We start from the raw sequence: 27,992 nt of genomic DNA on the forward strand, positions 1-27,992 counted from the left end.
CTTGATTGATCTGACAGTAATGTTGAGCTGCTGCTGCTTCTTCAGAACATTAATCAGCAACAGCAGATTTGTGGCTTTCACTAGGACTGAGCCAGCAGTTCTCCTGCTTGAAATCTGGAGGATGAAAGTTGCTCCAAAACTTGGGTGGGGGTCTCCTCCAGGTAGCTAACTGGAAATGCTGCTGTGTGATGACACCTTGCCATTCTCTGGGAATTGTGGGAAATAAAAATAGCAGTTGCCAGTTATCCAGGAGAGCCGCTGTGGGCATGGCCCACATTTTTGTTCCTTTGCCAATAATAATAATAATAGTAATAATAATAATAAATTGATACCCTGCCCATCTGCCTGGGTTTCCTCCCCCCCCCCCCAAATTCCACTGCCTGCAACTGGGACAGTGAACAGGGGTGCCAGTTTTGGTCAGTCCTATGTTTGTTGCTGTTCTGTTGTTATTATGGTTATTATTTATTTATACCATGCCTTTTCCCCTGATGGGATTTAAGGTGGCTTACATATAAAAATGAGAACTAAAAACGTAGGAAAAAACATTAAAAATAAGTCAACATTGTTAGAAGTAAAACTATATACAGTGGTACCTCGGGTTACTTCTGCTTCAGGTAACACACGCTTCAGGTTACAGACTCTGCTAACCCAGAAATAGTACCTTGGGTTAAGAACTTTGCTTCAGGATGAGAACAGAAATCGTGCTCCGGCGGCGCAGCAGCAGCGGGAGGCCCCATTAGCTAAAGCAGTGCTTCAGGTTAAGAACAGTTTCAGGTTAAGAACGGACCTCCAGAACGAATTAAGTACGTAACCGGAGGTACCACTGTACATTTATAAAACCTATTTAAACCATGCCAGTAATTACACTAAAAACAGCACAGCACCACCCCTTCCATTAAAAAAGCAGCCTGTTGCCAAAAGCTTGAGGGAGCCAATCTAGCTTTTACAGGGAGGGAGTTCCAGTGTCTGGGAGCAGCCACCGAGAAGGCCCTCTCCCGCATCCCCACCAAAGTGTAGATGTTAAGTTGTGAACATATCAGACAACACAGCGATTCTTCAAACAGCTCTTGTTTATTCACAGGCCAGAACTGAACTGAGCTGAAGGGTTCAGCCAGCCTGCTTATATAGAGCTCCACTAGAACGCAACAGTAACCATTTTCTGTAACTATCCAATCACTGAATGTCACTTTCAATCCCTTATTTGCATATGTGGACCTGAGTGAAAACTATCTACAGTATCCCCCTGCTGGCCCAGGGTGAGAACTTCAGTACATAACAGTAGACTTGCACATAGTGGCCAGCTGCCATTTTGATTTGCAATGCTCATTTGGGGCTTCTCAGGTGTATGTAAAGGCAGGAAGCAGGTGTGGGGAATGCCGGCCGGCAATGATGCCCACCTAATAGGGGGGGGAAGCACCAAAGCAGCAGCCGATAGGGGAAGTAATGGAACAAGGTAAGGAGAGATGTGGTGGAAGACGCTTTCTAACATATTCCAAAAGCACTGTTTTGCCTCCAGAACATAACATGTTAATATTCTGGTGAATACTTGCTTCTACCTATATAAATAGTAACAAGTATTATAAGGTGTTAACAGTGGTGCAGGTTAGGTACCAAGAGAGTTGACAATTGGATTTTCCATGATAAATTCCATTGAAGTATTTTATCTTGCATACTGTCCATGCAGTTGTGGTTCCTGAGCATTAATAAAGTTCTTCCTAAACCTTTTAGGTCTTGGGCTGGGGGGGGGGGCAGCTGTGTCCTCTCACTCTAACTCTGTAACATCTGTTTGATAGAAGAATGTCAGTAAGGGAAAGATCAGCAAGGGGGAAAAAGACAATTAGATCCCCAGGGTATAGATGTGCAAAAGTCCTCTGAGAAATGCTACTGGTCTTATCAAAAAAACTCCACTTCCCTTGAAATCCCACTGGTATTTTGCCTGAACCACAGATTAATTTTGAATTTTATTTTAGGTTAAATTCGAGGACAACCTGGGACAGTGCTCATCCCAATAAAAGTTGCTACATTCATCAAAACCCATTTTGAATTTTCTTGAAATCCTTCAGGTGGTTTGCCTGAGGAACGATGCCCAAATTAGCTCTGAATCTAATTTTAAGTGACATTTTGATGGCAAGTCTCTTCTAGGGGAAGACAGGTTAAAAATGTTTCAATACTAGAATTGCTAACAGAATGCTTGAAGTTAGTATATTTTTATTTTTACCTTATTGGATGACTAAAAACAGAAGAAAAATAACAGGCAGTATCTACAACCTCCATACTTTTAAAGACACCAATAAATTTAATTTTGGCGATACAGTCTATAATAATTTGCAGGGCTTTCTTCAAGATGGCATTCAATTTACATCAAGGCAAACAATTTGTAACATTTTATGGGAAGACTGATATTGTTTAGACTGCCAGTGAGGATTTTGTCTCCTGTCTTCTTGTCTAGACAATGGGGCGGTTTCCTTAAAACGTTAAAAATTGCTTCCTATTACCAAAACCAAAAAGCTTCTTTCCACATAATTGACTGTCTCTTTTGTGCCACGCTACAACCAGAGCTTTTATTTTGGTCTAGAAATGGCGGGTATTGATTGCTTGCTAAACCCACTTAAAAGCAGCTTCAATTGGCACAATTATAATCCATTATAAAAATGCAGCATTTTAAAAACATCAGCCCTAAAAACAGATAAATTTAGCTGCCTGCAAGTTGATTTGGTGACATATTTATGAAATTGTTCATGTGCTCAGGCTTTTTTTACAAGTTTTAATTTCAAGCTGTACAATTCCTTTGAGAAGTTTCTTTTGAGCATTTCGTAGAATCTGTTGACTGAAAATGTCAGAGGAATAGGCTTGCGTAGCATTATAGTTCATGATATTCTGCTGTGCCAAGCAGAGAGGGAGCCCCCTTTTTCTTTCTTTCCTTAATGGCCCATCAGTTGCTATTGGGGGTTTCTTCTGCCTGTGGCTAAAAGGAAAGTTTGCAGTTTGGATCTGGGAGAAAAGGCTGATAAGAGGTTTCTTGCTGGCTTTTAAAGATCCATCTTTAAAAAATGTTTTTATTAAAGATTTTATTGGGTTAAAGAAGTACATACATTGTCTCTCTTTTCAGATTATAAAGTGTTTTTTTACAGATCAGTTATATTCGATGTGAGACTTTAATGTTATATAGAGGATGAGGTTGGGGAGAAGAGAGTTGGGGAGAGAGGGGAGGGGGAGAAAAGAGGGGGAGCTGTTGCTTGGGAGGGAGGGAGGGGTGCCTGGCCGGGGCTCACACACTTCCCCCATGCCCCACCTGCACTTTGGTAAATGTTATAGAAGTGCCACTACTCCCTCATTGCCATCTCTTGCAGGGAAATTAGCCTGGTAAAGCTATCCTGGAACTCCTTAGATCAAGAACTTCTTGAATAGAAAAGAAAATCATAAGTTGTTTGAAGTTGAATGCAGATTTGTCTCATGCACTTTTTGATCATTCTTTTGTATGATCTTATTTGTTCCTTTTCACCAGTGTTTTAGATTTTTCTTCCTTCCTATTTTCTTCCTTACATTTTACTTTTCAAGTCAGAAAAAGCAAAAACAAAACAAATGAATACTGAATATAGTTTGGTTTTGCAGAGTTAACAGAGGGCGCTGTGTGTGTGTGTGTGTGTGTGTGTGTGTGTGAATGATCAGATGATCGCTGAGATCATCCGAGGAGACTGTTGTTGACAGTGCCGCAACCTGCAAACTTCCAGCTACTGGGCCTGCTTTGTGTTGGTGCCTGTCTCTGGGATGTTTTCCCTGCCTGCAATAGGGGAATATCCATCTCTAGTGTGTCTAGTGACACTTACTGAAAAGGAGAGTTGGTCCTGGTCTCTGTGTGTAACATCCACCCAGGGAAAAATATCTACAGCTAGAGAAAGGAGTCTCTGAGCTTAGATAGGAAGACAGTGTTGCGTGTCTTGGGAGAGCATTCAGACAGGAGTTAACCGGAGGGCTGAGTTGGAGCCAGGAGAGGGAGAAGCTGTGAGGATGTCTCCTTGGGTCTCCTTCCCGTCAGGAGGGGAGAGATCTTCCAGAAAGAGAAGACTCCCAAACCAGGAAAAAAGGGGTGCGTGGGGATCCCCTGGGTCTGTTAGACTGCCAGAGGTATCTCAGGAGTATGGGAAAGGAGTATCTCAAAGGCTGGGAAACGGACAGAAAGTACTACCTCCTTGTTTAAGAACCAAAGTATTAAGTTGTAACACCTACACAACAACTAAGTTTAGGAACTGAAGTGAAAGAAGTGGAAACAAACTTTTGTCTAGAAACCTGTAACATCTAACTGAGGAGTAAAAACTGAATTAAAGCAGCTGACATTTAAAAGAAGCTGTGCATTTATTACCTTCTTTAGAAGCCTGTATCATCCACCTGATTAAGTATAATTATTAATAAATTAACTGTTTCCTGAAAGACCTTTTATCTCCTGACACATCCTTTGTTTTATCAACTTCATTCTGTAAACTAAATCTTTCTTATTTGTCAAACTTCTGCCTGAGTCTCCAAGAATCTAAGTGTACTCTCACACAAAACTCATATGATAACCCCTGGTGGTTATATATAGTGTATACAGAGGTGAGATTTGCTTCAATTGGTGGCAGAGAGAGGGATCCACTACAAATTGGTGGCAAAGGTTTGATCCAGTACAGTATCTTTTGTCCAGTCATTTTCTGACTGTTGATTGCTGGATCGTACTTATTATTTTTAGTGCTTTGTAGTCTTGAGTAATTTATTCTTAAGAAAATGGAAGTATTTGCTGATTATATTGTTTGTTTGTGTGCATTGAGTTGCTGCATGTTTTAGAGCTCTTGACTATTGTTTTAGAGTTTTTGAGTTGAGTCCTTATTGCAGGGCCTGACAGGCTTCTTAAGGACTGCTGCTGCTGTTGCTCAGCAGAGAGGGCTTCCTCTTTTAAATGATTTTTATATCCTTTTATATCCTTTTTAGTGCTTTAATGGTTTTTAACTGGGTTGTAAAGGCGCTTGATGGGATGTGCCTGGGAGGAGAGGAGTGGGAGAGAGTGGGGGAGGCCCAGTTACAGGGGTTCTAAGTAGGGGGAGGTATGGTGAGGGAGGAGGGGCAGGCTGGATCTGTCCTTCCAGTGAGCACTCAGGGCTGATTTCCTTAAGAATGGAGAGGTCTGATCTTCTTGCAGTCCATGGGACTCTCAAGAGTCTCCTCCAGCACCAGAATTCAAAAGCATCAATTCTTTGGCGATCAGCCTTCTTTATGGTCCAGCTCTCACTTCCATACCATCACTACTGGGAAAACCAAACTTTAACTATACGGACCTTTGTTGGCAAGGTGATGTCTCTGCTTTTTAAGATGCTCTGCTGTTACAGCAGATGAATTTCATGGGGTGTCCAGAGCACAGTCTAGCCCCATTGTGTTGGATGAGTTTCAGTTGGTAAGGCCTGAGGATGTGGACAAGGTGCTCGGATCGGTTAGGGCGACCACTTGTGCCCTAGACCCTTGCCCCTCTTAGCTGATAAAAACCAGCAGGCTGAGCCCGGAAGGTGATCAACTACTGGCCAGTTTCTAATCTCCCTTTCCTGAGCAAGGTTTTGGCGTGAGTGGTTGCAGACCAGATCCAGGCGCTTTTGGAAGAAACTGATTTTCTGGGTCCCTTTCAGTCTGGGTTTAGTTCCAGTTTTGGCACAGAAACTGCTTTGGTCGTCCTGTATGATGACCTCTGTCGAGTGAGAGACAAGGGAAACAGGACCCTGTTAATTCTTCTCAACCTCTCAGCGGCTTTCGATACCTCGACCATGGTATCCTTCTGAAGAAACTGTCTGAACTAGGGCTGGGTGGCACCACTTTGCAGTGGTTCCAGTCCTACTTGGATGGTCATTTCCGGAGGGTGTTACTTGGGGAGTGCTTTTCAGCCCCCATGTTGTTTAACATTTACATGAAACCGCTGGGTGGAGTTATCCATAGGTGTGGAGTATGTTGTCAGCAGTACAGTGGTACCTCGGGTTACATATGCTTCAGGTTACAGACTCCGCTAACCCAGAAATAGTACCTGGGGCAAGCACTTTGCTTCGGGATGAGAACAGAAATTGTGCGCTGGCGGCGCAGCAGCAGTGGGAGGCCCCATTAGCTAAAGTGGTGCTTCAGGTTAAGAACAGTTTCAGGTTAAGAACAGACCTCCAGAACAAATTAAGTTCTTAACCCGAGGTACCACTGTATGCAGATGACACTCAGCTCTTATTTCTCCAGGTGAGGCAGTGGGAGTGCTAGACCAGTGTCTTGCCTCGGTAATGGACTGGATGAGAGCCAACTAACTGAAACTCAATCCGGATAAGACGGAGGCACTGTTAGTGGGTGCTTCCCTAGACTAGATGGGTGGGAGATCACCTGCTCTTGATGGGGTTACACTTCCTCTGAAGGAGCAGGTTCGTAGCTTGGGGGTACTCCTGGATCCTTTGCTGTCACTTGAGTCTCAGGTGGTCTCAGTGGCCCCGAGTGCCTTCCATCAGCTTTGACTGGTGGCCCAGCTGTGCCCCTATCTGGACAGCGATAGCCTAACTTCTGTAGTCTATGCTCTGGTAACCTCAAGGTTATATTACTGCAATGGTAATATTAGGGCTGCCTCTGAAGATGGTTCGGAAACTTCAGCTAGTGCAGAATTCAGCGGCCAGGTTGCTCACCGGAGCAAGACGGTTTGAGCATCTTACACCAATCCTGGCCAACTGCACTGGCTACCAATTAGTTTCCAGGCCCAATTCAAAATGCTGGTCTTGACCTATAAAGCCTTAAACGGCTCAGGACCACAATACCTCAAGGACCGCCTCTTCCCATATGAACCTACTCGAACCCTGAGATCATCTTTGGAGGCCCTCCTTCGTGTCCCCCCTCCTTGAGAGGTCCGGATGATGGCAACATGAGAATGGGGCCTTCTCTGCAGTGGCTCCCCGTCTGTGGAATGCTCTCCCCAGGGAAGTTCACCTGACACCTTCCTTATACATCTTTAGGCGCCAGGCAAAAATGTTCCTTTTAAAGCAGGCCTTTGGTTGATTTGATTGACATCCTGTGCCCTTTTAAAATGTGGGGTTTGGGGGGGTTATTGGGTTGTTGTTTTTAAATTGATTATGTATTTTGTGATTTTATATTTTAATTTTGTTCTCTGAACCACCCTGAGACCTCCAGGTACAGTGTGGCATATAAATTCAATAAATAAATAAATAAATAAATAAATAAATAATAATAATAATAATAATACCACATCTAACTATTATATATATGATAAGCAGTCTGTAAGGGACATGGGTGGCACTGTGGGTTAAAGCACAGAGCCTAGGACTTGCTGATCAGAAGGTCGGTGGTTTGAATCCCCATGATGTGGTGAGCTCCCATTGCTGGGTCCCTGCTCCTGCCAACCCAGCAGTTCGAAACCACGTCAAAGTGCAAGTAGATAAATAGGTACCACTCCAGCAGGAAGGTAAGCAGTGTTTCCGTGCGCTGCTCTGGTTCGCCAGAAGCGGCTTAGTCATGCTGGCCACATGACCTGGAAGCTGCACGCCGGCTCCCTCAGCCACTAAAGCGAGATGAGCGCTGCAACCCCAGAGTCGAGCATGACTGGACCTAATGGTCAGGGGTCCCGTTACCTTTACCTTAAGCAATCTGTAAGTTGAATATACACACATAAATAGTAAAATAAACAGAGGATCTTCTACATGCACTGAGTTCTGGGTCTTCCCATCCTACAGATGTACTGGACCTACATAGGAGCCTTATAGCTAACCCTTCCATTGGAAGTAATGAGCAGTTATTCTGCCCATCCCCAGCTTAGCTAGATGGGGAAGGATGAGGAAGGGGCTCAGTTTGTCCCTCTCTCTCTCTCTCACACACACACACAGGTATATGGAAGGGAACGATAGTTTTCTCCTTGTTATTTGGGCTGAGCTAAATTTCTCAACTAAAACTACGTCCCTTCTTTAGCATTTTGAGGGTGGGGCAAATTTTGAGGGTGAGGACAAAACACCCCAACACTCCTTAGGTATCTCGCCCCTGCTGGCTGCCATCTTTAGTTCCTCAATACCCCTAGAATGCTACATTAGGTGTCGTGTTTTTTCCAGGACATCAAGGGGAATTAAGATGTCAGCCAACAGCAACTAGGACTGCCAGCAAGTTTCATCCCCTTGCAGCCTCAAAATTGCCCCATCCTACAAAAATAGCCAACCCATTCCTCCTTTTCACTGCTCCTGAAGGGGTGAGAGAATGAGGGGCATTTCAGTTAAGCTCTACATGAATAGTTCTCACAGTTATATGAGAAATATTTTTGTAACTTTAAAGAAAATTCCTTTTTGTTAGTTTTATGAATTTAGCTACTGTAAGTCATCCCACCTCAGGGGCAATCAGATGCAAATGTTTTAAACCATTACCAAACCTGTTTAAGATTGTGACATGCTCATCCCATATCTTTTAATCCAGTTGTGGCTAGTGATGTTAAATTCTCGAGAAAAATCTTTTGGAGAATATTCTCAAGAATATTCTTGATTAATGAGAATAATAGAGAATTTTCGTTTAAAATAGGAGAATATTCATTTTAGTGCATTGAAAACGATATAATTTTAATGTATTGAAAATGATATAATTAGTTAATATACATGTTTATTCATGGGTAAACTTGTTCAGATGGCAACCAAAAACTGTACAGATATTTATGCAGTGAATTCATATTCTTTGATTTTTTTGCACCAAACCTGGAATTGAAAATTCAGCGTGAATGACTCAGGTTAATCACTAAGCCTGCCACTACCCATCAACTTGAAACATCAACTGTTTAAATCAAGGCCACCTCACATGCTGTTACACATACCGTATTTTTTGCTCCATAACACTCACTTTTTTCCTCCTAGAAAGTAAGGGGAAATGTCTGTGCGTGTTATGGAGTGAATGCCTACGGATGGCGGGGGGATCTGCTGCAGTCGTGAGCAGAGGATCCATGGTTCCCCTTCCTTCCCTCCTCCGTGGCTCGCTTTGCTCACTTTGAAACAGCAAAGCGGGAGAAGAGCCACTGAGTGGGGAGAAGAGAGGGACAGAGAGCCTGGTTACAAAGCACGGATCCACATGGATCCTCAGGATTTTTGCACTGGGTCACCCCAAATTCACCATCAGATCACATAGCATGTCTAGGGCTACAGCTTGCACCAAAAAAAACCACGCACCCACTGTTGCCTGGGGCCGCAGTGGTGCAAAAATGTGGTTACAAAGCATGGATCCACATGGCTCCTCAGGATTTTTGCATTGGGCTACCCCAAACTCACTGTCAGATCACATGTCTATGACCACAGCATGAACCACAAAAATCATACATCCACTGTTTCGTTTAGAATATTTTTTTTCTTGTTTTCCTCCTCTAAAAACTATGTGCGTGTTATGGTCGGGTGCGTGTTATAGAGCGAAAAATACGGTAATTGTATAGGCCTAGGTACTTTAAGTCTATAAAGCATTAAAGCTACTTTCTGTAAAAAAAAATCACACTGTATGTCCAAAGGTATAGAATTGCTAAGAATAAGGTCACACCAAAATAGAAAAAGGTTATTACATATAGTTGAAATACATACGAATTCAAATGTTCATCAAATTAAATGAATAACATTTTAAAAACTTTTTTTAAAAAAAAAAATGTTTTCTGTATCTCACATTTCAGAACTGCCAATGGTGAATGACACAATTCCCAGTAATGTAACTAGATCAAAAAATCATTATTCATTACTTACACTGGCTATATCACAGCTTGACTTATTATTTACTAGATTTTTTAAATGTGGGTTGTAAAACTGGTTCTTACATTAGAATTTACAGTTTGTGGAGAATATTCTGTGGAAAATTTTCTAGCAGAGAATATTCTCAAGAACATTCTCACATCACATCACTAGTTGTGGCTGTGGAAATGGGAAAGACCACCTTTATTTTTCATGTATTTAATGCATTTTCTGATGCTTTCTTGTACACTAAAGTATCGCATACCGGATGGCTTACAAAGTACCTATATTCCTTCGAAATAAACAGTATCTGACCTCTGGACTCTGGAAGACTATCAAAGATCTTGGCAGCACATCAGACAGTCTCTTAATATAACTTTCCAGCTATTTCTGGAAGTCCATCTCAGTTTTACGGAGGGGTGGGGGCCGACCGGGCTAGAGAGAGTTGGGGGTGGCAGCTTAGATTTGCATCCTCCTTCCGGAAGCCATTTCAGCCACGCAGCCCATTCTGCATCTTGGTGCCCTTTTATAACTTAAGGACCCATTTGCAGATGTAAAGTAGATCCACAAGGAAAGCCAGAGCAAGTAAAGAAGAACAAAGGTCCAAGGTAAAGTACAAATCTTGCCTTGCTGCTGCATGTACATTTCATTTCAGAAAACTGCTGGCTTTTTTAGTCAAAGGGATTGGCATAACTATAAATGTTAATTTAATTTTTCTTTATGAAGTGGTAAAGCAGATACCAATTCATAGCTGACCACTTACAGAACAATGTTAGTTTCCTTGGAAGTACGTTTCACGAACATTTTCTCCGAAAGGTGAAATAGGATCCTAAAAATCTGGCTTCATTCCCAAGGAAGCAGCAATACTCTCATTACGAAACTTTCTGTTGTCAGCCCAGTTTATCTTTAAATTGTCAATGTTTAGTAAAACTTTTTATGTAAAAACTAACCACAATCTCCTGTTTATTTTAGTAAGAGATGAACATATTCTTATATTAACGTTTGCAGGAAGGTGTTAAGTTCCAGTTCACTTTTTTATGCAGGCACGCCTAGAGTACTACAACAAATGTTGATATTTTATTTGCTTTCTTAGTTTGAGGTTGTTGGGTTTACTTCTTACACAAAGATTTATATACTGCACTTTCGTGCTTATGCACCGGTCTAGGCAAATCAAAATCATACAGCTTTGTGTATCTTAAAAAGAAATTAAATGCTATTCCTGACTTCAATGCTATTCCTGACTTCATTGACTCAAAAGGCTATTGCTCTTAGTCTGAGGTTTCAGTTAGGTTTTTTTTTTTAAATGGAGACTGTCACTTGGTACTAAAACCTTGGGTGGACAAAAGTGTTCATTGGAAGGGAAAGCCTAGGAATTGAAATAATAATAATAATAATAATGGTAAAGGTACCCCTGCCTGTACGGGCCAGTCGTGTCCGACTCTGGAGTTGCGTGCTCATCTCGCTCTAGAGGCCGTGAGCCGGCGCTGTCCGCAGACACTTCCGGGTCACGTGGCCAGCGTGACGAAGCTGCAGCTGGCGAGCCAGCACCAGCACAGCACACAGAAATGCCGTTTACCTTCCCGCTATAAAGCGGTACCTATTTATCTACTTGCACTTAGGGGTGCTTTAAAACTGTTAGGTGGGTAGGAGCTGGGACCGAAAGACGGGAGCTCACCCCGCTGCGGGGATTCGAACCGCCGACCATACGATCAGCAAATCCTAGGCACTGAGGTTTTACCCACAGCGCCACCCGCGTCCCTAATAATAATAATAATATTTTTTATTATTTATACCCCACCCATCTGGCTGAGTTTCCCCAGCCACTCTGGGCGGCTTCCAATCAAGTGTTAAAAACAATACAGCATTAGATAATGCACAACCCCTCTTCAAATTTTAACAGAGGTGATGTTGACTTATGGCAGTGGAAGAGGCAGGCTGGGTAATCCAACCTAATAGTCTGACCAAGAAATTCCTTGAGGCAACAGAAATTATAGAGTTTCCAAGCTAATTGGAAAACCCCTCAAGGGGAAGCTGAGTTTCCCCTGCTTTCCCACCCTAACCCCTTTGGGCAACAACATTCCTTCCTGATATGTGGGGACAGTGGTGCTCCCTCTGATTGTCGCCTCTTTTTCTGGTTCCATACAAGTGAATGAAGCAAAAGTATCCATTCACTTTTATGAAGCAACGAAAGGGACTCTTTATTGGGAAGACCCTAGGGGAACACAGGGACGCAGGTGGTGCTGTGGGTAAAACCTCAGCGCCTATGACTTGCTGATCACATGGTCGGCGGTTTGAATCCCCGCGACGGGGTGAGCTCCCGTTGCTCGGTTCCTGCTCCTGCCAACCTAGCAGTTCGAAAGCACGTCAAAGTGCAAGTAGATAAATAGGTACCGCTCCTGCAGGAAGGCAAACGGTGTTTCCATGTGCTGCTCTGGTTCGCCAGAAGCGGCTTAGTCATGCTGGCCACATGACCCGGAAAAACTCTGCAGACAAACATCAGCTCCCTCGGCCAATAAAGCAAGATGAATGCCGCAACCCCAGAGTTGGCCACGACTGGACCTAATGGTCAGGGGTCCCTTTACCTAGGGGAACACAATAAATCCTAAGACTTACTTTCATTGATCTTAATGGGAGAGGACTGAGTATATTCTTATTTTCCCATTGAAATCAATAGGATCTTAAAATGCTCAGCTTCTGGCTTGATCACAGCTGGTACATATCTCAATTCAAAGCTTTAATCCATGTAGCTGGTATATTTGGCAGTATGTTGTTTGCAGCCCTTTTCCATCATGTGCCAGTACTTTAAAGCCAATTAAAGATCCAACTAAACGGAGAACCTCTGCTTCTTAATGGTGGCATAGGGGGGGTTTTGCCAGGCAAAGTGCTTTTGCAGTCAGCGCCTCCCTGCCTCCCACATTCCATGCCAGAGCAAGAGCCAGGTACTAAGGCGAACTGCGAGTGAAGCCCATTCCCCTGTCCCGGGGGGGGGGATTTGCAAGGATGATTTACCCTCTATCATCCTTGTTTTTCGTTCACTGACAATCCATTGCTGTCGTGAGGCTGTGTCCATTAAGGCAGGTGGGCCCAGAAGTCTAAGGGGTGAATAATTATATGTGTGTGGGGGGGTACCTCCTGAGAAAATCAATTTAAAAAGCAATTGTACCAAATGGAATTGTGAAAATAATAAATGGGGGATTTTGTCTTCCCTCAAGGGAGCTCCTAGACTCCTTAGGGCAGACCCTCCAAGTGTCCCTATTTTCCAGGGATATCCCTGATTTAGAGAAGCTGTTCCAGTTTCTGATTTGACCCCAGAAAGCAGATCTATCATCGCCAGGGCCAAGGGCCTTGACACCTCTCATTTTTTCCATTCCATTTGTCCAGTGGAAGCACGTGTTTGCAAATATGATTTGTGTAAACCAGTGTACCTTAGCTGCTACTCCTTGCACGGTGTTCACAAGCATGCATCTCTTGCTGCACTCTACTTGCAAGACCTCTCTGCCCTAATAGAAGGCTGTTGACAGGCAAGTCTCCCATATCTCACTCTTAGAAGTGATTGGTGAACAGCAGCAACACTCAGTGTCGGGAACCAATGCTAGATTACAGTGGCACACCACTTTGGAACAACCAGTTTACTAGAATACCTCTTGCTTTGAGATATCACAGTGCTGTGTTTTCCTACATGATGTAGCTTGCCTAGATTCACCTGGTGAGTTTGTGGCTAAAGTGAGGAAAGATTTCAACTTGAAATTTAGCCTTTATACTGCACTTCATACTCTTGGGCTTGGTGCTATAATTGCGTGTGTTTTGTATGCCGAAGCTGTGCAGGGACAGGGGCAAGGCCAGCTTGCCATATGAGTTCTGAATTTTCAAACCAATCTACTGACATTTGATGTCACAGGGATCCATTTTCCTTTTGTTTTGTTTTTTAAATGAGCTATTGCATTGGGGGATGCATTGCATATGAAAGGGCAAGGATTCTTCAGATTATTACCATCTCATTCCTCTTATCCTTCTGATGTGTGGGCCAATTAAGTGATTCAAGAGCAATTGGTTGACAGCACGCGCTCTCACATACATGTGGATCATTATCATATAGATGTTTTGTGCCCAAAGCCTTTGAATTTAAATGAAGTGAAACTGTAAAATGAATAAATAAAATATATGTTTTAAACTATGCAAATAGAGAAGTGTAATGTTGGCAGCATACCTCAGTAGCAGACTTGAGTGACTCACATATAGAAGTGTGGTCATGTGAAGTTATGTGGCACTATCGTCATTATTTTGCTGATGCACCAAATAGTTGTATAAAAGACTTCTAATTGGTTTCATAGTTCTGTTCCAAACTCATTTCACAGATTTTAAAGTGGCATTCAGGTGTATGGAAGTAGTAATGGGCTGCTCGAGGGTTATTTACATCTGGCTCTTCAGAGGAAGACAGGTTTCATGTTGACAACCAACCTTACCCTGCCTAGAACTTGTGAACTTACTTATGTTTCCTAAGCAATAAAAATCAACACCTGAATCCATCAGGTAACAATATTATTTCCCCATCTTATAATTAAAAAGAATGTTAAATACATTCAGCTACTTCTACCAGTAATGTTTGTAGGCCTGTCTGCTCAGCTGGAATAACTTCTGCTTGTGTCAGCAGTTAAATTTGGTACAATTTCTAAAGATGAAGGGATTACAAGCAAACCCATCTGGCATGCATTACATTTTCCAAGTCAGACATTGCACTGCTAAAGATATTGGCAAATTATTTTTTAATTATTATGTAGGGGAAACAGGGCTGAATTTTTAAGAATCTGTTTGAACAGTAGATTAATCAGCTAACACAGGAGTGGGGAACCCGAGGCCCAGGAACCAAATGTGGCCTCCCAACCCTCTCTGTTTGGCCCTCAAGACTCTCCCCAGACCACACACCTCCCTGGCCCTGCTTCGCAACCTCCTCAAATGCTTTTATGTGACTGGAATGTCTCCTTGAACTCTGTCCTTTGCTTGCCTGAAGGGAGGATAGAGAAAGGTGTTTGCATGTGTGTGTGAAAAGTAGCTTGCTGGAAAAGTAACGTGTACATTTGTTATTTACCCACTTTTGTTTCTGAACCCAGCCACCACTGACATGTGGCCCCTGAGAGATTTCCCAGAATGAATGTGTCTCTCAGGTTTCCTCCCCCACCCCCAGAACTTAAAACTTTAATCAATTTCAATTTGCAAAGGCAATTTTTATCCTGGGTAGAGGCTGCTGTGTAATGGCACACCTGCTTGCTTTTTGCTAGGTAATGCATACCTCCTCCTCCTCCTCCTTCCGTTTCTGATATATTTTCTGTTATAAGGAATGAAAAATGAAATATTAAAAACGAGCTTTTTAATAACTAAAATTATCTTTAGTTTATTAAGACCTCAATACTGTACAGTTTACACACTTAAAAAAGCTTCATTTGGACTTACTTCTAAGTAGGCATGTATAGAATTGCACTGTAAATTGTATGACATGTTGTTGTTGTTTATTAAATTTCTATACCACCCTTCATCCGAGGATCAGAGGGCAGTTGACAATATGAAAACACAATAATACATACCAAAGCAACAAACAAAAACTGTATTCCACCCTCATTTTAAAAGGCTATATAAAAGCAAAAAATCTGGGAGAAGAGGACTGTTTTTGCCTGTAACAAAGGCGCCAGGCAGGCCTCCCTGGGGAGAGCATTCCACAAGCAGGGAGTGACTGCAGAAATTCTCCCTCCAATATCTCAGAAAGCTCCTAAGTTAAGCAGTTGGTAATATGCAATTATCTTTTAAGTTAACTGATTTAGCATCTATTTAAAAGACAGTTAAATCATCTCAAAATCTTGGTTATAACCTGAATACTTCCTAGCAAAAGTTAGTTTTCATGACTTCATTGAAATCAGTGCAGTTGACTACAGCTTAGCTTAGTTACAACTACATTCTGTTGTTTTCTGCTGTTTTGGGTTGCAATTGCAACTAATATTTGCCACAACACACACACATCTGTATATATTCTAATGCACATTCCTTTGAGTATTATTAACAGTGTCTCTTGTCAAGAAAATATTTCCCCCCCTGAAGTTACATTGCCATATTCTAAGTATGAGCAGTCACTGATCTTGTCCTGCTTCTTTCAGAACTTCATAACCACTTGTAAAAGGTGGAAAAGAAATAGGCAAAGCTGGAATTTCCAACATATTATAGATTAAAATGTTGTAAGCTTCTGAATCTGTAAGGTCTTCATCAGACTTGTGTGGAGTGGGAAAAATAAAACAGATTCATTTTCATATATGGAGTAGTTTCTTTTATCCAGGTATCAGGGCTGGCCCAATATATTTTGGCACCTGAGGTGAACCACAAAACGGTGCCTCCCTCCCTGCCAGGAAAGAAGGGGTGAGTGAATATCTGCATCAGGAACAAGGGGGGGGGGATAAAGATCTACATCAAAATCTGCTGCCCCTGTGGAGCCTGCCACCCGGGGCAGTCTCCTCACTTTGCCTCATGGGTGGACCGGTCCTTGCAGGTATGGTGCTTGTTGGAGAAAGGAAGTAGGCTAGGGGTGCAAATGTTTTTGGCATTTGCTGTGAGGGGGAGAGAGAGCTCAGTGAGCGTGGGGGACCCTGCTTTCTGCAGTTGTATCTGATCTCCCTCAATTTCCAGGCAGTGCTTAACTGCAGTGGCGTAGCGTGGGGGGTGCAGGGGGGCCGGCTGCACCGGGCGCAACATTTGGGGGGCGCTCGCACTCGCAGCTCTCTGCCCCCTGCTAAAATCCACGAGTTGGGTGCAAATTACTTGCCTTGCCCCGGGTGCTGACAACCCACGCTACGCCACTGCTTAACTGAGAAGTGCCTGAGCTCTGGCCTATAGGAATTATAACCATTGGCTTTGGAACAGAGATAACTGGGTCACTCTGTCTTTGCTCCATGTCATTTCTACATAGGAATTCATGTGCAGTATGTGATATTTGAATTGATGTTAAGTTCTGCCTAAAGTAGTTGGTCTCCATGATGCATCATTGACACATATAAGTCTTCACTGGATGTTTCAGTGACGTGATGAATATCTTTGTGTAAACAAGTCCATGAGCCATTGTGAAACAAAAATTCCAATTTCAGCACCTTGAGGTCCTCCCCCCCCCCCATCTTTGTTCTGGTTGTTCCAAACACTAGCAGTGACAGTGATGGCATTGGTCATAAATCCTTTGCTGTTATTTAGTTGTTGTTTGTTGTCGTTTAGTCGTGTCCGACTCTTTGTGACCCCATGGACCAGAGCATGCCAGGCACTTCTGTCTTCCACTGCCTCCGCAGTTTGGTCAAACTCATGTTGGTAGCTTCGAGAACACTGTCCCGCCATCTTGTCCTCTGTCGTCCCCTTCTCCTTGTGCTCTTTCCCAACATCAGGGTCTTTTCCAAGGAGTCTTCTCTTCTCATGAGGTGGCCAAAGTATTGGAGCCTCAGCTTCACGATCTGTCCTTCTAGTGAGCACTCAGGGCTGATTTCCTTCAGAATGGATAGGTTTGATCTTCTTGCAGTCCATGGGACTCTCAAGAGTCTCCTCCAGCACCAGAATTCAAAAGCATCAATTATTCGGCCATCAGCTTTCTTTATGGTCCAGCTCTCACTTCCATACATCACTACTGGGAAAACCATAGCTTTAACTATACGGACCTTTGTTGGCAAGGTGATGTCTCTGCTTTTTAAGATGCTGTTGAGGTTTGCCATCGCTTTTCTCCCAAGAAGCAGGTGTCTTTTAATTTTGTGACTGCTGTCACCGTCTGCAGTGATCAAGGAGCCCAAGAAAGTAAAATCTCCCACTGCCTCCATTTCTTCCCCTTCTGTTTGCCAGGAGGTGATGGGACCAGTGGCCATGATCTTCGTTTTTTTTGATGTTGAGCTTCAGACCATATTTTGCGCTCTCCTCTTTCAAGATTCCCCAAAATGAGTACATTGAGACATTCTACCAAAGGTAGACATGCATCCCTTTGTGCTGCCCACATCACTAACATTTTTGAGAAGCTATTTTTAATGTACTAGCTAATTATGGGGGGGTATGATGTCACTAGAATACTATTTTGAGAATGACTTCTTTCAACTGTGCTGAAATTATTCATTCTATGGTCACCCCACTCCCTCCCCCATTTGGACTCATCTGTTGTATCCCCTATATCATACTTTAGGTTCTGTAAATAGCCAGTCACAGGATAAAAGTATTCTGTATAGTATAGGCAACTGCTTAGCTTGGCGGAGATGAAAAAATGCCGCCTTTGTTATAGCTGTAATCTGCGCCTCCATAGAGAGGGAGGTATCGAAGATTACACCCAAACTCTTCATGGATGATGCTGGCACTAATTGCACCCCCGCAAGAGACGGGAGTTGCCCCCTCAATCCCATATCGCTCCGTCCCAGCCAGAGGACCTCTGTCTTCGAAGGATTTAACTTCAACCGGCTCCCACGTAACCATCCAGCCACAGCTTCCAGACATCTGGTCAGTGTATCTGGGGCCGAGTCAGGATGGCCATCCATCAACAAACAAGATGAACTTTAACAGGGAGAAATGTAAAGTATTGCACTTGGGCAAAAAAAATGAGAGGCACAAATACAAGATGGGTGACACCTGGCTTGAGAGCAGTACATGTGAAAAGGATCTAGGAGTCTTGGTTGACCACAAACTTGACATGAGCCAACAGTGTGACGCGGCAGCTAAAAAAGCCAATGCAATTCTGGGCTGCATCAATAGGAGTATAGCATCTAGATCAAGGGAAGTAATAGTGCCACTGTATTCTGCTCTGGTCAGACGACACCTGGAGTACTGTGTCCAGTTCTGGGCACCACAATTCAAGAAGGACACTGACAAACTGGAACGTGTCCAGAGGAGGGCAACCAAAATGGTCAAAGGCCTGGAAACGATGCCTTATGAGGAACAGCTAAGGGAGCTGGGCATGTTTAGCCTGGAGAAGAGGAGGTTAAGGGGTGATATGATGGCCATGTTCAAATATATAAAAGGATGTCACATGGAGGAGGGAGAAAGGTTGTTTTCTGCTGCTCCAGAGAAGCGGACACGGAGCAATGGATCCAAACTACAAGAAAGAAGATTCCACCTAAACATTAGGAAGAACTTCCTGACAGTAAGAGCTGTTTGACAGTGGAATTTGCTGCCAAGGAGTGTGGTGGAGTCTCCTACTTTGGAGGTCTTTAAGCAGAGGCTTGACAACCATATGTCAGGAGTGCTCTGATGGTGTTTCCTGCTTGGCAGGGGGTTGGACTCGATGGCCCTTGTGGTCTCTTCCAACTCTATGATTCTATGATTCTCCTGTTTCTCCCGCAACATTGAATTCAAAGAGAGATCTGGCATGGATTCAAATGGAGGTCTCTCTGGCTCTCTGCTTGCTGTTTTCCTTCCTAGACCACATCATTGCTCTCAACTTCATTACTTCTCAATATTTGCAAGTTGAGGAAGGAGCCCTGCCCCCTCGCTGTCTCTCACAGAGCTCCTTCCTTGGTTCTCTTTGCACTTCACCAGGAGGCTAGCCTGACACTTGCTGAGTCCAGGGATTAAAGAGTTCTGGCACCCATAAACTCATTAACACTACTAATATTCTTTTAGCTAGTTCTGAAGGCAGACACTCCAGATGAACTTACCTCTTTCTTTCTCTCCCTTTTTTTTCTTTTCTTTTCAGCACCCTCAAGATATGTGGGCTCCATTCACTGCCACTCACTGTTCCAAGCTTCTTTCAGCAAGGCCAGTCTACATTTGTTGGATGATCTGTGTGGTACCAGGTAAGCAAACTGTACCTTTTAGATCAAAATTTACAAGTTATTAAAATGCATGTTGTCCTAGCTGTGTGGAAGCTACTTTTTCACAATACCCTCCCACAATGTTTAAATTTCAATGCTGTATTTTTAAAGGAGAATTTTTTTTTATATCAGTGTTTTCAAAGAATGTTTTTTTTCTAGCTACAGACTGAACAAGGAAAGAAGCAAAATATTTATTTTACCTGTTTCAAGCTACCATCCTAACTTTACTGAACTTGGAATTAAATCAAAATGAAATTCCTTCAGAGTAATGGATATAATGGAACTGATGTCCTGCAGTTGCTTAGGTCCCGCAAGGATGCGCAGTTTGTTTCTGTGGGGCAGGAGGAAACACCCAGTTTGGGTAGGAACTGGACTCCCATCATACTTTCCCTGGCTTCTAACTTTATGTGCTGCAATGCTTTGACCACTTCTGCTTAGCAGGGCATACAGAAATGGAACAGGGGAAGAAGGCTTCACCTCTTCTCTGTGTCAGGTGCAGGGGTATAAAAACTTTAGAAGGCTACTTCCCACATAGGCCTGTGGAGCAATTATAAGCAGTAAAGAGTCTTACTGCATCACAGTGATGATGATATGGTCGTATAAGCTTTATATGGGCGCATTACATGTTACCCTCATTTGGCCGAAGAATGCAACTAAATTATTCCACTACCAGTAATGTTAAATGTTGTGAACTCAAAAGAAACTTTGATTCTGTAGGAGGAAACAGTATTTTAATTTCTGGAGAAAAGTGAGAAGGGGTTTGGGGAAAATAGTGAAATAATCTAAGGTAAGCATCAGTTGGTGGTTTTAAATCTGTGGTGCTATACTAGGTTTTTTTTGCGGGGGGCGTCATGTTAAAATTAAATATATCGAACACATTTTTTATAAAAAGTAACATTTGATCTGTTTGTTGCTATGAAAAAAACAAATGAATGGCCTTTATTTGGCTTTATTGTACTTGGCCAGCTTTACTGCTTTTCTTTTGAAAGGCAACACGCTTTCTGAATGTCAAGTTAAAACATTCATTACAGGACTTGAATAAAATGCCAAATTTAGTTCCACATGATATTTCCTTTTGTGTAAATAGCCACTTGCCAGATTGCTTCTGGTGAACAGGAAGTCTCACCCGGTGACCAGGCAAGGTCATCCAGGAGGAAACATTTCTTCTAGTTTTTAATCTAGGTTGTCCATGATGTGGACAAATATCAGCATCATCACACCTACAACCTACATCTCTGTGTTGGGGGGGGGGGCTTCTGGAAAGTGAATGACTGGAAGTGGGGTGGTTCTAAAGGATTTTAGCTCAAATTTGCTTCCCAAACCTACCCCCCCCATAGACCCCTTAAAAATTGTTAATGGTCTTGGTGGACCACTTAATGATTTTTCTGCCTGTTATTAATGCTGTATGATTTTATTTGTGTTTTTATTGATTATTTTATTTCTTTTATTTATTTCTTCTATATTTTATTATATTGCATTTTGTATTCCATTTCAGATTGTAATCCACTAAAAGGCAATTTAAGAAATTAAATAAGGAGCAAATTTCAGTTAAAAATGAATGTTAATATTTACTGTGGACATACAGTGGAGCCCTTGAATGAAACTTGTGGAATGCTGGTGGTCCCTGGACCACAGACTGGAAACCCCTGTGCTAGAAAAACCTGTTACCACTCCAACCCTGGTTCTATTCTACTTGAGGATAGACTGCTGTCTGTTGAATTCAGCAGAGCCATAAACTAGCCACTTTCCTGAAATACTCAGGTGCACATCATGTGGAACATGGCATTGCTTGGTCAGGGTAGCAGAGAGCCCTCATACAGTAATCAGAGATGCAGAGACTAGATCAGAACTTTTCCAGAAATTGGGAATGGATTATTTGTTGTCAGAAGTGTTGAGTTGGTTACTTACATTCCCCCCACCTGCATCTGGAACCTGGCAGGTGGAAGAGTGGTTTAAGGAGCAAAGGTTTCTGGGTAGAGTTGTAAGGACCAGTTACTGGAGAAAACAGTTACTGGAGGGAGTGCAGTTGCCCTCAGATCCTGCTTGTGGTCTTCCTACACACATCCGCTTGGCTACTGTGAGAACAGAATGCTAGACAAGATGGGTTTTTGGACTTACTGAACCCTGCTCTGAGACTCCTTACAATACCACCTTTTAACCATTTAATTTGAGTCAAAACACTTCATAATCTAAAGATGGAACCCATGAATTGGCTAAATCTGCAGCTCTGGTTGAAATCCACAGGATTGAGTTGCATCCTAGAGTGTGTCAAAACCCCAAAGAAAACTAAGAGCTGGACAAATATGAGGGATAGTCATCTGCCTCCATATTTCTTCTTGACTCTGTGATGTTCATTGTGTGTTGATAATTCTAAAGGTGTCATTGGCCAAGAGTAAACCACACAATGCAGCTGGAGTTAACTCTTTATAAGCAAAAACACGATCTGCACAGAATTGGTGGAGTGTCAGGCCTAATAAGCACACCAAATCATCCCTGGTAGGCCTTGCCCCCATGAGGCAATTGCTGAGACGGAAGATCCCTGCCTCTCCACAGCTCCTAAAGTCCCCTCCTCTCCAGGGCTTTCCCAAGCAATTGGAGACTTCACTTGTGTGAAGCCCACCTCTCCTCTTTTCTAAATTTCTTGGGATCCTTTCTGTTGTTGTGTGGCTCCAGTATACAAATTTAGGAGAAGGATCAAGAGAAGCAAGCTGTGTCAAAATATCACTTTTGTTTGGGGGGAGTTTAGGTTTAAGGAAGGCATAAAAGGGTTGCTTAATATTAATTCATTTTTATTTAGTTTGGGTGTTGAATGTCTTCAAGATTCACTTCTCAGTTAATCTAACAATAGCTTGATTTTTTACAAGAAAAAGAAATATTAAAACTATTATTTTAGTTGTCAAGGCAACAATGCTTACATACATGATTATGAAAAAGATTTATATAAAATGGTACATTAGGTCGTTATGGTAACTCCAATACTTTGAAAACACCAAACTGCCACTTTGGAGTATTGCTCTCCCCACCACTCCCTGGACAACCCTAGTGATAGCTTGATTTGCAGATTGGTTTTGAATATGGCTTAACTTGAAATTTTTGAACCTGATATGGTTTTTGAGGGACGAGCACAAACTCTGTCCAGTAGGAACAATCCAGAAAAATGTAGTTGGAAACCCTGCACCATTCAGATGAATGGTGCTTAATTTAGTTGCAGCTGAGATCCATTCCATTGTTCTCAGCATGACTTAGTTATTCTGACAGATTTCCTCCTTGTGATGTGCAACATTTCCCCCTTCCCCGACATGTATGCATTACTCCAAGAGATGAGCCATATCTACACAACCACCAATCTAACTGCAGCAAAACAGCCGTGTGTTTTGGCCTGCTACTCCTGTTTTGACATGTTGGTCCTTGGGCTCTGGCTGGGCTGTCCTATGTAGCTGATTGGTGCATCTATGCTGATGCTGTGCAGGCCGGATTTGGCCAGCATGGAATTCAACATTGGACGACTAGGCAGAAGCAAGGCCTTAGTTTTCTCCTCTGTCATCATTAGGGGTAGTAAGTTGCAATCCAGAGAAAGTGCTTGTCTCCTGAAGACAAAGAGAGCATGGAAGAAATAGATGAAATGGAAGAGGAAGGCTCTGCACAGAAGCTCAAATGGTCTTTGTGTTTTCAAAACCCAGCTGATATTTGGTTCTCCTCAACAGCTTCTCAGCAATAGGAGTCACTGCAGCTGTGGCTTTTCCTGGCCCACTCCTTCCCCACAGGTCCTTCTGCCCACACTTTCCTTCTGCCTGCTCTGAGGCAAAATGAGAGCATTGCTTCCTCCCACAGATAGGGTGGAAATGGACAAGCGAAGCCACCAAGCAGTGAAGCTGTTAAAGAGACCTGCATATACCTGTGACAAGACCTTTAGCCATAATACATGCACAAAGGAATTGATAGTAGGCCAGATGAGTAACTCTGCAAAAAAATAATAATAAAAGAGTCACACTTTCTCCTATCGTTTAATGCTCCGTGCATATGTTCTGTGTTCACCCTGAATGTGCCCTAGTATTTTCTCCCATTCTTTACTTTTGTTGTTGTTAGGTAATTTGTATTCCCTTCCTGTTTTGTCTCAAGCATGGCTTCAAGGCAGATTGATTATTTATTTGTTATATGGAATTTCTTTCCCTGGGACTTTGCCATAGGGCCCTATCTTATTACAATAAACTGCATGAAAAAACAGTTAAACCCATAAAACTAGAAAAGTGTAAAGACAATAAAAACATTTTTGTGTGATAAAAGTGTGATAAAATGTAAACATACATTGTTCCCAAAATTGCTCCACTTGCCCCACCAAGCCAAATGCAGCACAACAGTAATGTATGGGGCAACCCAGTCAGATGGGTGGAATACAAGTAATATATTATTATTATTATTATTATTATTATTATTATTATTATTATTACTACCACCACTACTGCTTTTACTACTACAACTACTACTACTGTGGCCAGCCAAGTACTTGGCAGCCTCCCTCCCCATATTTTTCCTAGCATGTTGTCTAATGGCCAAACTGTACATTATGCTTAAAAGGTAAAGGTACCCCTGCCCATGCGGGCCAGTCGTGTCCGACTCTAGGGTTGTGCGCCCATCTCACTTAAGAGGCCGGGGGCCAGCACCGTCCGAGGACACTTCCGGGTCATGTGGCCAGCGTGACAAAGCTGCTCTAGCAAGCCAGCACCAGTGCAGCACATGGAAACGCCGTTTACCTTCCCACTATAAAGCAGTCCCTATTTATCTACTTGCACTTAAGGGTGCTTTCGAACTGCTAGGTGGGCAGGAGCTGGGACCGAAAGACGGGAGCTCACCCCGCCGCAGGGATTCGAACCGCCGACCATGCGATCGGCAAGCCCTAGGCACTGAGGTTTTACCCACAGCGCCACCCGTGTCCACATTATGCTTAGTACGTAGCATATAACGTAGTTATGTCTTCATAATAGAGGTGGGAGATGAAATTCCTTCTGAAAAAAATAGCACTTGGTGAACAGAGATGTACTTCTTCCACCCCCAATGAGAATGGAAATTGCCCCTCACATACAGAAAAAAAAACCATGTGCTCAAATTTAGTTAAGCAAAATAGAAGAACTAGCAATATTCTATGTACAGTGGTACCTCTGGTTACGTACTTAATTCGTTCCGGAGGTCTGTTCTTAACCTGAAACTGTTCTTAACCTGAAGCACCACTTTAGCTAATGAGGCCTCCCGCGCCGCCGGAGCGCGATTTCTTAACCCAAGGTACTATTTCTGGGTTAGCAGAGTCTGTATCCTGAAACGTCTGTATCCTGAAACGTCTGTAACCTGAAGCGTCTGTAACCTGAAGCGTATGTAACCCGAGGTACCACTGTAATGCGTAGTTTGATCATGACAGTCATGAGGTGTGCAGGCCTTATGTACTTCAACACTCACAATGAGTTGTGGTTGAAATTCAGTCTTTTGTAAAGAAATGACTACATGTAACCATAACTTAATCAGGAGTATCCATTTCTCCTGCGTCTAGGGATGTAGTGGACTAGAACTTCATGCCCTGAGATTCAGAAGGAGTAGCCTGCGAGATAAAGGGCAGAGCCTCGGGAAAAAGGCACCAGACCAGTTTGGGAGCAGAGAATGGCACCTGGTCAGTCAAAGTAAGGCCTTGGCAGTGCCTAGTGCCTTAGCCGTAGAGCTTGCTGGACAGACAATACACAGCGATGTCTCAGACAGCAAAAGAGAGGTGAAATAGCTTAGCCTCATTTGTTCTGGGAGATCTTATTCCTCCTAGAGACCCAGAGAAAGAGAAATGTCAGATCAGGACCTAACGTGACAAACATACAACACACACGCATCAAGCAAACTTTTCTCAAGAGGATATTGACCTTTAGTGAACTTCTCTATGAACCGGGGTTAGGTTTCAGGTTTTGTAGTTTTAACTCTGCTGCGTATGGTATTACAGGGTTTGGGGTTTTCTAACAAACACAAAATGCAGGCTGTAATCAACATAGTGGTTTTAGAGTTCCATGAGCTTTGAGGGCACTATGTCCATATACAAGGTTTGGCACAGACTCTTAAGATTTTGATAGAACTGTGCATGGTTTTCCCACCTGTTGCCATAGCATTCCTGGGGGCTGCCAGGAGAGATGGAATGCTGCAGAATTATTGTCTAAAGGAAACAGATACTTTATAAACACACAGGGGGACGTAGTATGTTTAAAGAGGGCCATTCAGCAGCTGGAGTTCTTCAAGGAGTGTCTCCTAAAGTATTTGGAGTCTGCAGACCACCACTATAGAGCACAGCAAAACAGCATGGAATGGATCCTCTTTCTTGGTTAAACCATTACTTCACTGTCATGGGTTTTGCCCCTGTAATTTTGCCTCACGTAGCTAAAAATCATTTACAGTGGTACCTCTAGTTTCGAACTTAATTCGTTCCGGAGGTCCGTTCTTAACCTGAAACTGTTCTTAACTAGAGGCATCCTTTCGCTAATGGGCCCTCTTGCTACCGCTGCGCTGCCAGCACACAATTTCCATTCTCATCCTGGGGCAAAGTTCTCAACTCAAGGCAACTCTTCCAGGTTAGTGGAGTTTGTAACCTGAGGCATTTGTAACTCGAGGTGCCACAGAATACCCCACAGACCTTCACACATGGTATTTTTTAAAAGTTGTTTGACGGTTTTTTTTCTGTCAAGCACATGGCAAGGTCCCATATGTTGGTCACAAGTTATGCAGGCCTGCTCTGACATAATTTGCAAACTGAATGCTTCCAGTATATCACAAATGTAACTAAATATATATTTTCTATATTTCCCGTTTTCTGTATTTGAATTCAGCACCACCCTCATCCTAACCCCTTTTGACATATAGGAGGGTAGATAACTTCCCACTCTACCCAAACACTTTTTAAAACACTGTCCTGGTATTTTCCTTTGAGGGAATAATTCAAAACAGCTGAATCTTTAACCCTGAAATTTGACAAACACACAAAGTTTAATCGGTAGCATGTGGTTGCCTGTCTTTTTCCAAAGGGTTGAGACCTTGGCTCTTTGGGATCCCTCTATTCTGTACGTTTCTTAACATTGGAACTGATAGTGATACAATTCTGGGACTATGTCATTTTTATGTTAATTTGTAATGGTTTCCTTAGTTTATATGTTTTCAGGCTCTACTGTTATATGCAACATTATTAGCCATTAGACTATAGTTTAGACAAAATTTTGGTTTCAGAAAGATCTGTTTATGTTGGGAGTTGTTGGCATCCATCCATCATCTTGAGAGACAGTGTCATGCACCTCCAAGAGTGAAACCAGACCGCTGTGTTAGCAGCACCAAAGTGGCCTCCCTGGGGCTCAAGCCTGTGCAGTGTGCATGGAGGTTCTGGGCTGCCCAGACGACAAGACCTCCTTCTCGGCCTCCCTGATGTGGTCCAAAGGAAAGCAGAGCAATGCGTTTGGCATCGTTGCAGGAGTTGCTGGAGGGAGGCATGCCAGGCACCATCCAACTGTCTTAGGGACGGACTCCACCCCAGATTTCATAGAATCATAGAATCATAGAGTTGGAAGAGACCACAAGGGCCATCGAGTCCAACCCCCTGCCAAGCAGGAAACACCATCACAGCACTCCTGACATATGGTTGTCAAGCCTCTGCTTAAAGACCTCTAAAGAAGGAGACTCCACCACACTCCTTGGCAGCAAATTCAACTGTCGAGCAGCTCTTACTGTCAGGAAGTTCTTCCTAATGTGTAGGTGGAATCTTCTTTCTTGTAGTTTGGATCCATTGCTCCGTGTCCGCTTCTCTGGAGCAGCAGAAAACAACCTTTCTCCCTCCTCTATGTGACATCCTTTTATATATTTGAACATGGCTATCATATCACCCCTTAACCTCCTCTTCTCCAGGCTAAACATGCCCAGCTCCCTTAGCCGTTCCTCATAAGGCATCGTTTCCAGGCCTTTGACCATTTTGGTTGCCCTCCTCTGGACACGTTCCAGTTTGTCAGTGTCCTTCTTGAACTGTAGTGACCAGAACTGGACACAGTACTCCAGGTGAGGTCTGACCAGAGCAGAATACAGTGGCACTATTACTTTTGTTTGCTCATTAGCTCTTTCTTCTCCTGAAGACATCCCACAAGGCTGCAGAGGTTTAGGATCAGTTTTCTTCCCTTGTGGGACCACAGTTATTGATACAGCACTTGATTTTGAATGGAGAACACCACGGGGTATACTGTGATATCTTTACTTAAAAGGAACTTAAATAGCAGGTGATAAGAGAGAGACCTTAAAGAACTCCAGCCAGTCAAGAGTTGACAAAACTGGGATAGGTGGACAAATAGTCTTACTGGTATAAGGCAGTTGCAGAATTTGTTAAAATGTGGAATAGCATTTAAAATAGCCTTCAAGGAGCAATAGAATTTTTTACCACTGACCACGGCATTGTCCTGGACCAGCTCTGTGGAAT

At 43.0% G+C, this 27,992-nt stretch overlaps 1 protein-coding gene across 6 annotated transcripts in view; it reads left to right on the plus strand.

The window, feature by feature from the left end:
• LOC309532705 (uncharacterized protein) overlaps positions 1–27,992 on the plus strand; it is a 187,706-nt gene that overhangs the window by 131,566 nt on the left and 28,148 nt on the right. For 4 of the 6 annotated variants that reach the window (XR_014219952.1, XR_014219954.1, XR_014219955.1 and 1 more), the window contains one exon: positions 19,408–19,507. Coding sequence is in view for 1 of the 6 variants with exons in the window: in XM_082223357.1 (XP_082079483.1) it covers positions 19,408–19,507; positions 19,685–19,778 (194 nt within the window). In the remaining 5 variants the exon portion in view is untranslated. Of the gene's footprint in view, positions 1–19,407; positions 19,508–19,684; positions 20,731–25,064; positions 25,192–27,992 lie in introns of those variants that run through there. The other 2 variants (XR_014219957.1, XM_082223357.1) reach the window with 2 other exon arrangements.

This window comes from Podarcis vaucheri (assembly GCF_965113315.1).
Source record: "Podarcis vaucheri genome assembly, chromosome: 5".
Taxonomy (NCBI): domain Eukaryota; kingdom Metazoa; phylum Chordata; class Lepidosauria; order Squamata; family Lacertidae; genus Podarcis; species Podarcis vaucheri.